Genomic DNA, 17,812 nt, shown 5'->3' on the forward strand with positions numbered 1-17,812 from the left:
CCAGCTATGTTATTCACGTAGCTGGAGTTGTGTAGCGTAGGTCGACTTACCGCGGTAGTATAGACATAGCCTTAGTCCTGCCATGAGTGTAGAGGACTGGACTAGATGACCTCTCAAGGTCCATTCAAGTCCTATGATTCTATGATTGAGAGGTGTTGAGATTAAAATTCTGCTACCAAACAGAAGTAAGTGTGATGGTTCTTGGGGTACCCCAGACTGTGAGTCACCTTGTTAGCCTCCTGCCTCTCCAGTAAAAGGGAGACTTGCTTATACTTAACAGTGTCAGTTCCGTGGCACCACCAGCCATCCAAACAATCTCCTCTGGGATATGCCAGTCCTTACTTTGTCTTGCAGGTTAATAATAGGTGTACCTCAGTCCCTGAGCCTCTTTGATGCATTCCCCTGTAGTGTCCAGCCCCTTCTCTACTGAACGCTCACAGAAGTACTGGGTCTGCTGTCCCCAAAGGAACAGAGTGGTTTTTGTCAGATTTGTGCTAGTATTGTATAAATAAAAGTTATTTTTTATAGACATCCTCTGTCTATAAATCTTGGATGATATTCTGCTCTTGGTTATGACTGTAAAAATCTGTAGTGACTCCACTGAAGTCATTTAGAATTACTTCAGATTTACGTAATTGGAACTAAAAACTTAGAACAGGAGTTTGCCCTTTTTCTCTCAAGGTTGAGTTAGCTGCTTTTGCTGTTGATGATGTTTTGAAGAGAGACAGTTTTTGAGCATCAGCTCATCAGTCTAAGAAGTTTCCTCTACATCCAACTCAGGCTTAGTTTGGGTCAACAAAAAAACTTTTGATCTCATAATATTTATGTCTGAATAAGGGTAAAAGAGTTTTTATGTAAATCTTGGAATGTGGATAGCCTGTTAATGGGAGGGAGGAGAAGGGAGAGGTGCACACACATGCTAATAAAATCTGAGTACTTTCAAGCCTGCCACCATCTAGCATACTTTTCCAGATCCTCTCTTATTAACTGAAACTTGGGTTTATCTACCGAAGGTAGTGCCAAAGCCCTGCTCCTGGGTTTTTATCACCTCAAACCACTATTTAACCAGTACCAGTTAGCAATACATTTAATTAAGTAGTGGTTCTGTATCCTATATATATTTTCTTATATTGATGGCTACCATTCTTGAACATGTCCTTTCATACTGTGTCCAGAGTTTGGCTTCTTGAAGGTGCTTTTTTTTTTTTCTAATAGGAAATTATGCTGACAGCTGACCATTCTCTCTTGTTCAGACTCAATCAACTGCAAATGTTGTCATGTGGTTGAGGAATTGTAGATTCATATTGGTGGAGACTGGAATTTAATAATCAGGATGTATTCACAAATCCCTAACCTGTTGTGTCTCCTAAGGGATGGACTTTCCTTTTTATACACTTAAGCCAAGTGTGGTGAAAGTACCACATCAAGAATTGGTGACATTTTTCCTTGACTGAGGCTTTTGCAATCTGTCTCACAGGAACTAGGTATGGGTTTGGGGTAGATGGCTGTGGACCTGCACTGTGATGATATCAAGACATGAAACAATTACCAAGAAGATGCAGTATCCTTTATAAACTCTTTTCAAAATAGACATGGTCTGAGCCACAAAGTTTAGGTCGAGATTCATATCCAAATTTCCCCAAATGTGGGGCTGTTCAGTTTAGAGAAAAGGGATTAGAACTTCAAATGAAAGCTGTTATTTTCTCTTTGTGCTCAGAGACAAAAACTAATACTGTTATATTTGCATACAAAATTTGATCAAGGACAAAATGTATTTATCTTCTCTTGGATACACCACGTTTAGCAGTGAGGATGGCATAATTTCATCCTTCCCTTTCAGTTTATGCTGATGCATGGGAAGGAAAGTATCTGACTTTCAGAACCCATGTTGAGTTTTCAAGGCTAGCATGTAGAAAAAGACATCTTTTTACTTGTAAATTGAGCACATATGGTATGGAGTCATTTAAACACAACAATTAAGTAACCTTATGATATTTTACAGTAATTTTTCACAATGGAACAATACTTCATAATTTAGAAAATTAAATGTTTTGTGCCAGGAGACAGAAGTAGCCTGCTTCTGTCCTTTCTTCTTTTCAGACGGTATTTCTCTTTTATACAACAGTAGCAGTTAAAGAATCAATATTACATTATGAACTTCAGTAATCAAACAGGAAAACAATGAAATCTCTGAACATAATGTCCATGTGTTATGCTCATACAAAGCACACGGGATCTTTATAGAGGAAGGTAGATACGCACAGCATTTATTGAGAATACCACAATTAGCATATGCTTTTCAGTCACACACACATATATACACACACACACATAGTCCTGCAGTGATGTTTATAGTTACCAGTCCAGAGTCTGGATCAATCTAGTGGCCATCCGATGCTCCTGGAGTGTGGCAAGACGAACCCAAAGTCCCATGGCAAAGCACCCTGATCTTATAGTCTTTTTTCTCTATTGAAGTCTATGGATTTTGCTGTGTCAGTTTCTGATGTAAACATTCCAATACACCTCCGAGAGGGTCATCCTGTCCTTTGTTCCGATTTAATCAATTGTCCGTAGGAGTGCCAGCCTTCACCTCAGGGTCGTCAATCTGCCCTTCATTATGGATGCGCGTTGATGATTCTTTGATGTTCTTTAAGTCTCTTCACTCCTTCTTCCTTGACTCTGGCTATAACAATGGCCTTCACACCTTATCTTTTCCTGATGCATACATTCCTCATTCACACAAACAGATTGAGGCTACATCCTCACTACAGGGGGGGGGTCGATTTAAGATACGCAAATTCAGCTACGCGAATAGCGTAGCTGAATTCGATGTATCAGATCCGACTTACCCTGTTGTGAGGACGGCGGCAAAATCGACTGCCGCGGCTCCCAGTCGACGGCGCTTACTCCCACCTCCGCTGGTGGAGTAAGCGCGTCGATTCGGGGATCGATTGTCACGTCCTGACGAGACGCGATAAGTCGATCCCCAAGAGATCGATTTCTACCCGCCGATTCAGGCGGGTAGTGTAGACCTAGCCTGAGAATACAAACAGTAGTATTTATATGAGCAAAAAGGCATTGCAAATTATACCTTGCTAAGTTTTACCATCAATAACCAAGACGATTTACATTGAGACCCAGGCCTTCAATGTTCCTCTAATCTACTTAACATAGACACAATAGAGAATCCTGTCTTTTACTTACTAAACCTTAAAACAAAGAAATGTATATTTAACTAGAGTGCCTACTTTGTAATACATATAGGAAACCATAGTAGACATTATAACTTATCCTAAAACAAAAGGGTGACCATGATCAGTCATAAGGATTGTTCTGGTCTGTCATTCCTTTCTGCTGTTCAAAAAGGGTGGCTGACAGGATGAAATCAAATCATACATTAATTCTTATGGGTTACAAATTCTTATGGGTTATTATAAAATCCTACTCCTACACATGTCCCCATTGTGATTGCCATTTTTAAAAATCAGCTCTTCCATTTTCAACCTTTCTCTCTTTTTCTAACTTTTTCTCTCATGACTCAAACACTTCATTAGCTTTTGAAAATAGTTTATTTATTTATGCATATTTACACTGACATCTCTCTACATGCTTTCATTTTGTCTGAGGTGGCAGGAAGGATGGGCTTGGTTGTATTCCCCACAGGCAGCTAAGAACAGGTTACGTCGCTTTTCCGCAAATGGTTTTGTGGGTAAGATGCTGGGCTGGGATTTGGATGCTGGCTCAGTCAGAAACTTCTTATGGGACCTTCAGCAAGTCACGTAATCTGTCTGTGCCTCAGTTCCTCATCTGTGAAAATGAGGATAATACTCCCTTTATCTGTCTTGTCAGTTTAGATTGTAAGGTCTTTGGGGCAGGCACTGGCTCTTCCTCTGTGTTTATGCAGTGCCTAGCAAAATGGGGTCCCTATCTCAGCTGGAGCCTCTACAGTGCCTAGCACAATAATGCTGGGGCCTCTAGGGTGTACAGCAATATTAATAAATAATAAAAATAATTGGTGCTACCATAGTTATAAATAATAATTAAGTAATGGTCTATATAGAGGAGCAATGTCTTTGTGTATCTTTGTTTTTCTCTAATCTTACCATGATGTTATTTTGGTGAATCATTCATTTTTAGGATTGGCCATTGCAGTTCCTTGCATTCTGGACCATGGTGATGCTATGTTAATGGGGGGGGGGGGGTGATGCCACCTTTTTATAGCAGATACATGGGATGATGAACAGTTTGTAATACTGTAAAATGCGAGTGTCTCCTTAAAATCCTGTGCCAGGGTTTATGCAACAGTTATTCCAGCAAAGAACCGGAGAACAGTCCCGCTCTTTGCTTTTCTTGGCGATAGTAACCACTGCCTTTGACTTTCCTGGCGGTGCACCAGTTTTGAAAGTGTTTGGAGCAGGATGGGCTTTTTATCTGGGACTGCACAATGGGTGGAAGCTATCTATAGCTATGGGCCTGTTTATTATATCAGTTACATTTGCGGATCACAGCACCCCCGACTTCTCATGTTACTGGCTTTGCCTCCTGGCCTCTCGAGTTCACAGGCAGCCCCGCCCAGGAAAGTTCATCGCTCGCTGCGCAGCACAGCTGGTTTGCGGGGACAGGAGCTGTGATTCCCCGCGTCTCGCAATGTCTCTCCCCGCTGCAGGGGGAGCGGGGCCTGATGAGCTGATCTTCTCTGTGAACGGGAGGAAGGTAAGTGAGCGGGGCGGCGGGGCGGGAGGCGTTGGAGTGTCCTTTTGGCCACGTCTCATGTGATGGCAACCGGACACACAGACCCAAGTTCCTCCGACTCCATGGGCAGTTCTCCACCCCCACTTCCCTTTCTCCTCTGCAGGGTCAGAACAGGAAACAGCCAATATAGCGCTAACGTAGCTACTTAATCCCTGCTCCTCGTCCCAGGAAGACGCATGATACTGGGGTGTCGGCCGGGGTCTTTCGCTGTCACTTCCACACAGATAGCGTTCTGCATACATTGCTTGTTTGCAATGAATGTAAGGAGAACGGCAAGTTAAAAGTGAAAGTTTTGAGTTAATTTCAGGTTCATATCAGGATCAGGAAGTTAAATATTTAACACAACTGCCTTCTGCCTTGTGTCTTTCTTTTATGCAGTTTTGCCCCCTAAGATGCATTTTTTTCTCCCCATACATTTTTTGTCATGGCACTTTCTATGCATATCAGTGCTAGGTAAATTATTTTTCTTTTGTATAAAATCTAGAGTGCCATGGAGCTGAAGGGTGTTCCACTCCTACTAACATCATACACCTTAAGTGCTGTGAAGTTTAGGAGAGTAGTTGTCATTGAGCTTTCTACCTCACCCAGCTTTTTGAATGTCCTTGACACGCAAATGATTTTCAAAAAGCAGTGGGAGAACAATAACATTTCATCCCCAAACGAACATCCCATAACCTCTCTAGGGCTGTTGTCAACCAGTGTTGAAGTGATGGTGTGTTAATTTGGGGGGCCACAGCAGACCTGCAGATCATGCACTTTCCTTCCTGCTGCCTGGTGTCTCACGAGATTCCTGTGGATGGTGATGCCAGAGGAGGGAAGATTTTCAAAATCACAAAAGGGAGTTAGGCCTGCAGCCCTTCCTGGAACATCAATGGCAGTTGGGTGCCAAACTCTCCTTTCATCCTTTGAAAATTTCCCTCAGAATTTCATGCGTGCAAAAAAAAAAATTACTGAAAATTATGTGTTTTGCTTGAAATATACATTTTCTTGACACACAGTGCAATGTGGAGAGGATAGGAAGGCAGATGTCACTAATGGAAATGCCAAAATCTAACAAAATATGATGAATGAAATGGAAGCTACTGGCCTAGTAGAACGTTGATGTAATGGGAACATAATTACTTAAACTGGCTATTGATTAAACACTACTTTAAGGTTTAGCTGATTCAAGATAATGGGATAAAGATTCCTCTAATCAGATAGGTATGTAGGAGTTTCTGGATGATGCTATTGCTCCATGTAGCTTAGTATTCTTCCTCTGTCAGAGACCATCACAGAATGAAGAGTGTATTGAGTCAGTTTTATGCAGTGCTGGATGAAGAGGGGGAAGTCTTCCTGACCTGCATAGTTTATGCCCTGATGCATAAAATCTGATTACCATTGTGTAACGTTTTCTTGGCATGGATAGCTAGAAATATTGTTAATGGTCATAGCATTCATTACAGCCATCCCATTTGAGAGGATGGTGGGGCATTATAATTTTGTAAAGCATTTGGATACAGTATAGATCTGTGGGTAAAACTAGGAGGAAGGGGATCCCTGGCACTGGCCTGGCTAATCTGCCCTCCAGTGTTCATCATATTATGTTTAAATAGTAACGAGGCTCTATAATCTGTCAAGAATATTGATTTCCTTATTCATTTCTGATCTGGGGATGTGTAGTAAACTCTTCCTGTGTTTGTATTTTTAATAACTGGTATCTGTAACCTTGCAGTAATACTTCCATGTCCATCTGCACTGTGGAATAGTCTCTGCTCCCCTTCACTTCCAACAGGCCATCAGACTGTTCACAATTCTGAGAGTTCTCCAGAGTGGTTTTGTATGTCTTTATACGTATGAAGCGTATGTGCACAGGCTGACATAGAGTCCCATTCCTGGCACCCTTTACCTTTAGAAGGGCTCAGGATGGATTCCTTTGATGTGGCATTCCTCCTATCACCAGGGTTGTTTTTATTAAGGATAAGCTGTCCTGACAGTTTATTTTTAGCAGTAGGACTGTCAGACAAAAAACTTCCAAAAGAAGCAAAAATTCCCTCCTATGGCCCTTAGCAAGTGCTGTTTTGTTAAGTGGGGGCTGGGAAGGAAGACTATTGGTTTGTGCCCTGAAGGATAAACATTGAATATTTTTGTAACAGCTTGTTTCCCTTCCTTCTGCAGATAGTAGAGAAGAATGCTGATCCTGAACAAATGCTGTTGTCTTACCTCCGAAAGAGACATATCCTTTCCTTGTTGATGCAGTTAGGGCACTATCCTGCAGACTGTATTCAGGAAAAACTCCCACTGATGATAATTAGAGCTTTGCCTGATTAAGGATGACAGGATTGGGCCCTGAAGCTGCATACAATTACTATATTAAGTTATGTATCTTTTTAAGAGCCAAACACTCTTCAGTGCTTGACTATATTTTAATGTTAGGAACTCCATTAAACTGTAAAAATTAGCTTAATGTTAGCTCCAACTCAAAGGGATTGTAGTTCACTGGTCAGAGCACATTGCTAAATCAGGCAATCTGGGTTCTATGCCAAGTTCTGCCACTGACTTGCTGTGACACCTTGGGAATGTCGCTTACCCTTTTTGTGCTCATCTATTCCCATTTGTAAAATGAAGATATTAATACTTATCTGCCTCTCAGAGATTAATTAGTGTTGTGAAGTGCTTTGACATCCTCTGATAATACCGTGCACTTCTATAGCACTTCTATCAAATCACGGGGATTTTGTAATAAATAAGATAAGATGAACCAAGCCTCATGGGTACTTGGAAGGGAGGCTAGAAGCTGTGGGAAATGGTGCGTTAGACTATTAATTAATAGAAGATCCACTGTGAATTAGCAAGTAAGTGGGGGGAGTTGAATTACCCTTGTCAGATAATCTGTGATAATGTTCGGTAATCTAGTTCTAAAAATAATGAATCTTTAGTAATCTGAGACCTGCTGTTAAATCCTTACTAAGAACCAGATTGCAGTCAGTATCTTTGTATGTGGATTATGTGTGTATTAGTGAAGTGTGAATACAGGATTTAGTAAGTGTCACTTACTCTCTGAACTGAGCTGATGCTTCAGAATGGTGGAAGAGACTACTGTGCTGCTGGAAGTCCCGTTTTTCAGATAATGTGCAAAACTGATGACCTAACCACTTGTGTCATTAGAACTCCAATGGCACTTTTGGGAAGAGTGGGGATGCTAGTGTCCGTGTCCCAGCTAAATTTAAAATGTTTAATTATTCTGCCTACTGTACTGTATCTAAAAATTGATATCGTCATCTGGAGAAGGTAATTTTCAATTCTTGTCCTAAAATGTGCTGGATAGTGTTTCTAGTGCAGGACAGCTGATCACTGAACCCAAAAAGTTCAGTAGAAGTGCCTGAACAAGACCTATATATACAACTTGAAAAGTGCTTTGAAATCCTTCAGTTGAAGGTTGATTAATAAAATATAGTAATATGATGATCTACATTTGCCATTAAATTGGAGAGTAAACATTACTTAGTAAGCTCCTAATTTTTAAGCACAGACAAAACCTCTTTAGTTTCATGCTGCTTGAGATTAATCTATGCATGTTCCTCAGTAGTCTTATATCTAAAAACAGAAGTTGTTTAGAATAGATGACAGCACATTAATATTTTGTGCTAATCATGGATTAGCTTTGCTTGTTTTCATGTATCGGGGGTAGCCATGTTAGTCTGTATCCACAAAAACAACGAGGAGTCCGGTGGCACCTTAAAGACTAACAGATTTATTTGGGCATAAGCATCTGAAGAAGTGGTTTTTTTACCCACGAAAGCTTATGCCCAAATAAATCTGTTAGTCTTTAAGGTGCCACCGGACGCCTAATTGTTCTTGTTTTCATGATGAGCTTCCATCAAAGGCGGAAGTTCTTTACTGATACGTTGGAAGTGTAGCAGACAAAAGGGATCTAGATAAGCTATATGTAAGCATAAATGTCTTGGTTTGTAGGAGGAACTCTACAAACCAAGATATAAATCCCCATAAATCATGGGAGAATGTTTCTCCCAACTCCATAAATTCTTAAACCAGGGGCCCTCAAGCACGTCAGTAGCGTGGACCACATCTCAGTAGAGAGAGTGACTTGTGAACCATCTCCTCTCCCAGTTGTGATTCTGTGGCTCCCCTTCCGAAGTTTCATTCATGATCACATAACATCCCTGTGGCAAATAAAGAAATTGCTTCCATGGAAGAGTAAAATTGGGAAAGTATCTGTGTAGTTTTAGCTTCTTTTAATTAACTTTATGAGCTGGAAACAAGGAGAGAGCCACCACCATGTGACCAGCTGGCTTCCACAGACCACCAGGAAATGCTCCATACACCAAGTGGAGAACCTCTGTCAGACATTTTCTTGTATTGTTGGCATATTGGCAACATTTTTACCCTACTCTTTTCTAAAATCAGGACCAAAAATACTTGCTCGGTGCTATACAAGACAAATAGAAAGATACTCCCTGTTATTAAATAGCCTAAGAACCTTATTTCCAGAGGTGGCTAAGTCCCTGCAGCTCCCACTGACTTCAAAAGGTGGGTGCTTAACAGTTCTAAAAAATCAGACTCCAGGTGACACTGAGAAGAGTTATTGGGAAACCAAGAGGAGGTGCTGATTCAGATTTGAATTTTTTATCACTCTTTTTTTCTGCAATGTTGGAATGAAGAACACAACAGAGTCACATGGGTTAGTGTCTGTGGCATTGTGGAGAAATATGGGATTTGAGTGGGTGGGAGCTGGCACTGAGATTAGGAGGCTGATCCATGCATAGTGGACAAGGTGGGAGAAGACACAAATATGTGAGTAGAAATGGACAGTGAGGATGGCATCACTGGGAAAGCAAGGAGGCAGATGATACAACACAAGATCTGAGAGGTGGGCTGGGATGAAATGCAGAACCTTGACAAAAAGGACAAGAAATTAACATTTGATGCAGCATGTAAATGTGAGCCAGTGAAAGGACTCAGAGGCCAAAGCAAGGCTTGAGGAAAAATACCTTTCACTAATCTCTGCCTTTGGAGTTTGCTCTGGTTGTAAATATGAAGTGGAATACTTGCCCACATGTTCAAAATCAGTTTGAGACCCATTACATTCAAATACTATACAGTTAATTCTGAGAATTGTAATACTGTATTTCACAACTCTGAAATAAATTCCTGTTTTTCTATTGTTATACCGCCGAAAAAAGTATTTTTGGCTATTTGAATTTGATGAATTGCACTTTGCCTAGGTCGCAGTTTGATTCCCATTTTGTTCATCTGATTTCCTGCAAGAGTGATGATTTCAATAAACAATGGTTTCCATGCAAAATACATTTATCTTCCCATTGTTTAGTTTGTGATATTAACAGACTCAAAATAAACCTAAAGGTTTCATTTTAACCCTACTGGGAATCTAGACATTTTAGTCTTTGGTGCCCTGATTTTCAAAAGCTCTGAGCACTTAGCAGCTCCCATTAACTTCAGTGGCAGCCATTTTGAAAATCTTGGCCCTAAGGACTAAGGCCCAGATCCACAAAGGTATTTAGATTCCTAATTTACTTTGAGGCCCCGATTCAGCAAAGCACTTAACTACATATTTAAGTTAAATTTATGTCACCCACGAGTATTGGGCCCTAAATCTTTCCCCCATGCTACACTGCAAGTTACTGAGTTTACCCAAAAATACAGTTCAGCCACTTTGAAACAGAACACGTGAGCTATACAGAATGTCTACTGTTGTTTCTGTCCCAGTGGGATATTTACATATTGTGGGCTGCTCTTGCTTCCAAAGGAAGTCAACAGCTTCCAATAAACTTGGTGGGAGCTTGGTCAGTTTATTTTGTAGTTTTGTTCTTAAAATTGAAGATTTCAAGCAATGCAAAAATGAGCTTCTGATATATGTGCCATTGCACTTGTCCAATTACAGGTTCTATATATGTTGCCTTCAGGAAGATTGTCCTCAAGCTTTATACAACCTGGGAAACTACTGGGAACAGAGCAGAAGCAAAAAATGAATTATTAAATACCCATAAGCTTTTTTCCTTAATGGCAGCTCTTTCACTCCGTCTCACAGGAACTAAGTATGGCTGTGGAGGAGGTGGCTGTGGAGCCTGCACTGTGATGATCTCCACATATGAACCAGCTTCCAAGAACATAAAGTATCCTTAACAAAATATCTGGAATACTCAACAAAACATTTTTATGACCTTTTAAAAATAAATGTGATTTCAGCTTACTAAAGGAAATATGGCGGTATTGTTTTAAAAAAACAAGAATGTAGATAAGGTTTTCATATGTGATACTGTATTTTAAAAAAAGCTTGTCAAACTTTAACTTAATATTCAATTTAGATTGATCATTTGCAGAAAAACCTAGCGGTTAGGTCTTGTTAGTTCAAAGGCCATTTAAGTGGAAAAACTGTGCACTGAATCCAGGGCTGGCTGGCTCCAGGCACCAGCAAAAGAAGCAGGTGCCTGGGGCGGCCAATAGAAAGGGGTGGCCCGTCTGGTCTGCGGCGGGAATTCGGCGGCGGGTCCTTCAGCAACTTAGTCTTCGGCAGCAGCTCAACTCCGCTTCAGTCTTCGGTGGCAATTCGGCGGTGGGTCCTTCACTCCCTCTCGTCCTCTTTGGCGGCAGCTCAATCGGGTTTTTCTTTTTTCTCCCCCCTTTTTTTTTTTTTTTTTGCCGCTTGGGGCGGCAAAAAAGCTGGAGCCAGCCCTGACTGAGTCCTGTTAGGAGCTGGCTAACGTACCTATGCCTGAATATGTCATTGGCTTAGTGATGAGGATAGCTGCTTCAGTGACATGTATCCACAGCGTGTAGTTACCTCAAACCTCTAGGTCTCCTTGATGGAATTCAGCTCACACCGCCATCACTGCTGTTCTCTGAGTGCTACATCAACTCTGTATTGAGCAAATATTGATTTAGAGCAGTGGTTTTCAACCTTTTTTCATTTGTGGACCCCTAAAAAATTTCAAGTGGAGGTATGGACCTCTTTGGAAATCTTAGACATAGTCTGCGGACCCCAGATTGAAAACCACTGACTTAGAGCAGTGCTTATGTCACTGTTTAACTAGCAGGGCACAGGTGCTAGCTAGTCTTCTATAGTGAGCTCTGTGAAAGCAATGTCATGAAGGAGAAAAGGGAGGTTAGTTACCAACAGTAACTCTTGTTTTCTCACTATGTTGCTTGCAAAGAAACACTCTGACCTTCCCTCCCGCCCTCTGCATCAGAGCCCTGCAAATAGGGCTTCTGATGGCAGATAAGGATTAAATGACGGAAAGGGTGGGATATTTATACTCTTGGCCCGTAGAATGTTAGGCTTGAGGGGCATGCACAGGCCCCTAACTGCCAACTGTTGCATGACCAGGCATGCGACTCCTACAACGTACACAAGAATTACTGTTTATATAATCCCTATGTTTTTAAAGCTTATAATTCTAGTTTCACTCAATATGATGATGATGATGATGATGATGGGTGCTTATAGCTAGAGAGATACAGTAAAAAGCACTTTCTTAATTTACCACAGAATACTATTACGCTATATTTAATGTCCTTGATTCTCCTTTACAATCCAAAGACATTATTCTGCCAATGCCTGTCTATTACCAATATGCTCGTTGCATGGTGTTGCAGTCACCACTGTGGAAGGCGTAGGATGCACAAAAACCCGGATACATCCAGTTCAGGTGAGAGTATGCTGTAAAAGGATTTTTGCTTTCTTCCTTCACGTGCCTAGGATTAATTGGCAGTGGTGGTACGGCATTGTTATGATTTTTAAAGATATGGTATTGCTCCCACTACTAAAAGATAGCTGAAGACTCTGGATTTTTAAACTGATTCTGCAGTGTAATTCAAAACGTGTGGAGAAAAACAGGAAAATATAGTCTTTATGTACAGTTAGCTAGTAAATGTCACACATGCTGCAAAAACTTCAGGAATCTCCAGCATAGTATGGGAACAACCTATTTGCTAAAATAAAACAGTTCTAGATGATGAACTAAGAGGTATGTGATCTCCTGCCAATGCCAGCACCTCCTTGAATCCAGAAAGGAAATGCCCACGGGCTGCAAAAATGGCCAAAGGTATTAACCTTAAAATTATAGCATGTCTATACAGAAAATATTTTGGATTATTTGTCCAGCTCTGCTAAAAAACGAAGTATTGTAAAAGGCGCAATGTGCAATGTTGCTGCTTGCTAAACAGTGCGTATACTGTGTGTTGGAGGCACAGCAAAGAAGATACATAAACAGTGAGACTCATCTTAGTGGGCCAGCAAAAGTCTGATATTTGTTAGACGTTGTTAACGGTCAGACTAACTTTTACTGGAAACCTTGATAATACAAGTATAAAGTGGTTGATTAAGACTTATTAGAGATGCCCCTTCATCCAGACTGCCTAATATTAACAGAGAGACAAGATGGGTGAGGTAATATCTTTTATTGGACCAACTTCTGTGGGCAGGGCCGGCTCTAGGTTTTTTGCCGCCCCAAGCAAAACAAATCCCCCCCTCCTTTTTTTTTTTTTGGCTTTTACACATGTTTGAATATTGGGGCAATAATCGCAGAATATAATCACACATCAAGCATGTTTAGTTGACTCTGTTGCTGCAAATTTCAGAGCAGGAAGTCAAAGGAAAATCTTTAGCTCCTCTTTGAGCTGAAATAAAACAGTGCAATTAGTCAAACTGATCTTGGGAGATGCATGCAGGCTGATAGGAACATCTAGGTAAATCAAAACTGTTAAAACTCAATGATCTTTCACTTGTTAAAGAACATGTGTTGCTTACTCTGAAGAAAAAAAATAGGAAAAAGGCTCATCGAAAATTAAACTGCGCCAGGAAAAAAAATCAAACTCCCCCGAGGAACAGGAAGTGAGATACTTTATTACTATACATTGATCTGTCAATGCCACTCACGGAAAGTCTGAGCAATCAAGCTGCAGCAAACCTATGATGGTTACAGAAATCTATACAATGTTGAAATTAGTCAAGTTGAAAAGTTCAGCAGTGAGTGGCTGCAGGGTCGGCTGCCGCCACACCTCTTTCTGCTGTGAGCACGTGAGAGGAGTCCAGGCTTGGAAACAAGGCTGAGATTGACCATGTGCCAAGAAGGAGAGTTGAGCAAGGAAAACCCACAGTAACGTTTAGCCTTAAACCGCAAAGGGAAAAAAGGAAAAAGGGAGGGGGGGGGAGAAGAGGAAGGCGAAGGGGTGGCTGACTGTGCTGAGCTGGGAGTGTGTGTGTTTGGGGGGGACATTAGCCAGGTCCAGCCTCTGCTAGAGCCATGGAGAGCCCAGTCCTATCCTGTGTCCTTTTCCCGGGTGATGGGAATATCAGTGAGGCAAAGACCTGTCCAAAAAGGCTCTGTGGAGAAGCAGAGCAGCAGGGCCACCTGGGAAAGCTCTGGGGGAAGCGGAGAGAAGCAAGGGCAGCCAGCAGCAGCCCGGCTCCATGGAAGGGAGCGCATCAGCTGGGGAAGAGAGCGGGGATGGGGAAAGCGCCTCGCTTCCTTTGCAAGCTCCCTGCGGTTTCAGCTCTTCCTTGTGCTTCAGTTCGCCCGGGTCGGGGGACAAAGCCCCGCAGCAGGATCCCGGAGCAGCCTCCTTCTGCAGCTGGGTGGTGAAGAGCCAGTGGGAGATTAACAATGCGCGTCCGAGGCGGGAGGAGGCAACATCGCCCGTCCGCTGCCTGGCACTTACTGTCCACAGGCTGGAGCGCAGCCCTGGAGCCCGCAGCAGCTGGTCTCGGAGGAGCCGGACCTGGTGATCGAAGTGTCCGGCCGGCGGATCCGAGCCCACAAGTCGGTGCTGGCGGCCAAGTCCCCGGACATCCTGCGGGTGAAGGGGGTGAGCTACAGGGCGCTGCGCCTGCTCATCGACACGGCGGGCATGTGCGAGGTGCGCCACAACAACCAGGCTGAGGTGGTGAGCGGCGCCCACGTGCTACAGATGCCCTGCGCCCTGCACTGCGCGGCTGAGGCCATGCGGGCCCAGCTGCGCCTCCACAACTGCTACCAGCTGCTGTGCCACCCCTGGGAATGTGCAGCCCCAAGGAGGTGCTTGTTTTGCTGGTGCCTAGAGCCGGTCCTGTCTGTGGGTGAGAGAGAGAGACAGTGTAGCTCGAAAGCTTTTCTCTCTCACCAGTAGAAGTTGGTCCAATAAAAGATATTACTTCACCCACCTTGTCTCTCTCATATCCAGCTACAACACTGCATATAATATTAAGAGACTGAGGTAAAGACAAAAGAACTCAGGAACTGCCAGTCTGGATCAGACCCATGGTCTGTCTAGGCCGGTGCTCCATCTCCAGTAGTGGTCAGCACCAGATTCCACAAAGGAAGGTGTAAGAACCCCGAAGTAGGCAGTTGTGGGATAATCTGCTCCCTTCGTCCACCAGTCAGGTATGCTTGGACCCACACATCTGAAATAACTATTCTTGGTTCAGATTTCACATTAGATTAAGTTTCTTCTCGAAATATCTCACATTTCTAAGAGGAAGGCATTTAAGTTTGTAACATTTGTCACATTTTATATTATGTTAATTAGGTCAGATCTTGTAACCCTTTAAATCATGTTTGTAATTTTTGAAATCAACAGCTTTTTTAAGTGATTGAAAAAGGAAATTTGTTGATTTTGCATTTTGAAACAGGGGCTGTTGTTCTGTTCTGTTCCAGGAAAGGCTGGCCAAGTGCCATGGCTCTCAGTGTGGCTTTTGCACCCCTGGAATGGTGATGTCCATGTATGCTTTGCTGAGAAACCACCCTGACCCCTCCATGGAGCAGATAGCTGCAGCTCTGGCTGGTTAGTTTTTGTTTGTTTGTCCTCCCCCCCTCCAACCCCCCATCAAAATGCCATTTTTAATATATGAACAAACAAGATAAATAATCTCTTAGTACATAAGATTTTTATTGACGGTTTCCTTTCAGAAAAGCGGGGGAGGGAAGAAATCAACAATGAATTCTTTACTGCCTGAAATCTGTGAGGTGCCTATATACTAAACAGCACATCTGTGATGTCATGCTGAATAGCATACCGTCCAGCGGAGTGAAATCTTGGGCCAAAATTTTCAGAAGTGACTAGTGATTTGGGATGTCTCAGTTAGGGTGCCCAACTTGGCACACCTTTAAGGGAGTTGATTTTCAGAGTGTTGCAGGCACAGAATGCCCGAGGCAAAGCAACAGCGAAGGTTCGTGGCCCGGTGTGCTTCGCGCCAATAAACACACCAGGTGGAGAAGCAAACAAAGTTTATTTGAGATCTCAAAGCGGTGCTAGGAGACAGGCACGTCTCAAATCCAGCACACTAACAGAAAAAAAACTTTCTTCCTTTATACCTTTTGCAGTCAAGCCTCATCCCCCCCTTCCCCCGCTACCCCTCCCTTCCTCCCCCCCATTCCTCTCTCTCTACCCCTCCCGTCCCTGGTAACAATTACTAAGCAAATAGCAATTACATTTAAGCAGTTAGATTATGTTGGCAGCTATAAGTTCAGCTCGTTAGTAACTTCTTTAAACCGTTATCTTGTCCTTTTTCCCTTCAGCCAGAAACATGCAGGCCTCATTATTACCGCTTGCTACCGGTAAGGGGGGTTACCACTGATAGCAGGTTGCTTACACATTCCACTTGCACCTGGCTTTTGAGGTTGATTAGAGTTTAAACATGGAAGGAGTTTGGTTCAGGCCTAGTGCAGGAAGGCTTCATTGACACTTGTGATTTTCCACCCTCCTGAGTTACCTAGGGTGATGGTGATGCCTGGTGACGTCAACAAGAGGGTAGGCACTAAGCACTTTTTAAAAATCAGGCCCCTTTAAGATGTCTCAAGTTGGGTACTCAAAAATTGAGGCATCCATAATCAGTAGCCACTTTTGAAAATCTTGGCCTTAGATCTCATCAGATACAGAGTTCAGAACATTATAAACCTCAGAACAGTGCCAAAGTTTTTGTGACAGTAATAAAACTATAAAATAACAGAGAGACTGGCTATGTCTTCACTGCAAAAAGATGTGCTTTTAGAGAGGGATAACTAATGTAGGTTCACTATCCCAGTGTAAAAGCAGAGGGGAGACAAGGCCAGTTTAGTTTTACCATGAGGCAAACTTGGTAGGGTCAACCACAGGCAGGAGGTATAGTGCTGACTTTTCCTAGCTACCTCATTGTAAACACTGCAAGTGCCTTGTCTCCACTTAATTTTTTACAATGAGAGAACTATCCCATGCTAGTTATCTCTCTGTAAAAACCCACCTTTGTGTCAGTGAAGCCAAAGCCAAAGTTGTTAAGGCCCTGGGTCAACTCACGCACTGCTGCCATCTGATGCAGCTCTTGCAGAATTACAGCTTCCTCTTAGCTGCTGTAAGCGTTTCCTTCTCTCAGGAGCTAGTGGATGCTGAGCTCTTTTGTACATCTGGCCCATACTGCATTTCAGAGCTATCCCCCTTCTCCTGAAATCTCAAAAAGACAAACCTTAGCATGAAGACTTGAATCCTCAATCATATGTCATAGATAGAACTAATAGTTCACCTATTATTTTCTGGTGTCAGGTAACTTGTGCCGCTGCACTGGGTATAGGCCAATCTTAGATGGCTGTAAAACCTTCTGTAAGGTAAGCAGTGGGAATGGAGGGTTAAAAGAGTGTTCCTATTCAACTGCTTTGAATATTTGTTCTAAAATATTTTTATGGGATAGTGAGGCATGTATTACTGTGTATTACAATATCTAAACAACCAGAGACCATTGTGAATTTAAATACACATCAAATCTTGTTTCTGTCAAGGGCTGTTGGCTGTCCATTCTAGTAATGCAGATCAGCCATCTCTCAGCGCCTGAACCAAAGCTCATTGAAGTCAATGAAAGTGTTTCTGTTAACTCCAGTGAGCTTTGGATCAGGCCACTAGCCACATAAACCTGTTGTTCTGTAATATTTAGCCCAGACATACAAATTGCAGAGTGGCAAAGAGTATTATAAAAATCTGGTTCTAAATATTAACTGTTCAGAAGAGGCCCAAATCTTCCTCACAAAAGTAGTTTCATTGCAGTCAGTGAGAATATTTGTGTGATTGAGGCAAGGAGACTTTGGTCTTTGCTAGTCAT

The 17,812-nt window shown here is 42.4% G+C and overlaps 1 protein-coding gene across 1 annotated transcript in view; it reads left to right on the forward strand.

Annotated features, from left to right (window-relative positions):
• The first annotated feature begins 4,683 nt into the window (after window positions 1–4,683).
• The window catches only part of AOX1 (aldehyde oxidase 1), an 81,434-nt gene continuing 68,305 nt past the window's right edge, over window positions 4,684–17,812 (forward strand). The window contains exons 1-6 of the mRNA XM_065413109.1: window positions 4,684–4,717; window positions 6,914–6,967; window positions 10,790–10,886; window positions 12,311–12,419; window positions 15,405–15,531; window positions 17,263–17,324. Coding sequence (XP_065269181.1) covers window positions 6,940–6,967; window positions 10,790–10,886; window positions 12,311–12,419; window positions 15,405–15,531; window positions 17,263–17,324 — 423 coding nt within the window. The 5' untranslated portion in view covers window positions 4,684–4,717; window positions 6,914–6,939. The remainder of the gene's footprint in view (window positions 4,718–6,913; window positions 6,968–10,789; window positions 10,887–12,310; window positions 12,420–15,404; window positions 15,532–17,262; window positions 17,325–17,812) is intronic.

Source organism: Emys orbicularis, chromosome 11 (genome assembly GCF_028017835.1).
Source record: "Emys orbicularis isolate rEmyOrb1 chromosome 11, rEmyOrb1.hap1, whole genome shotgun sequence".
Lineage (NCBI taxonomy): Eukaryota > Metazoa > Chordata > Testudines > Emydidae > Emys > Emys orbicularis.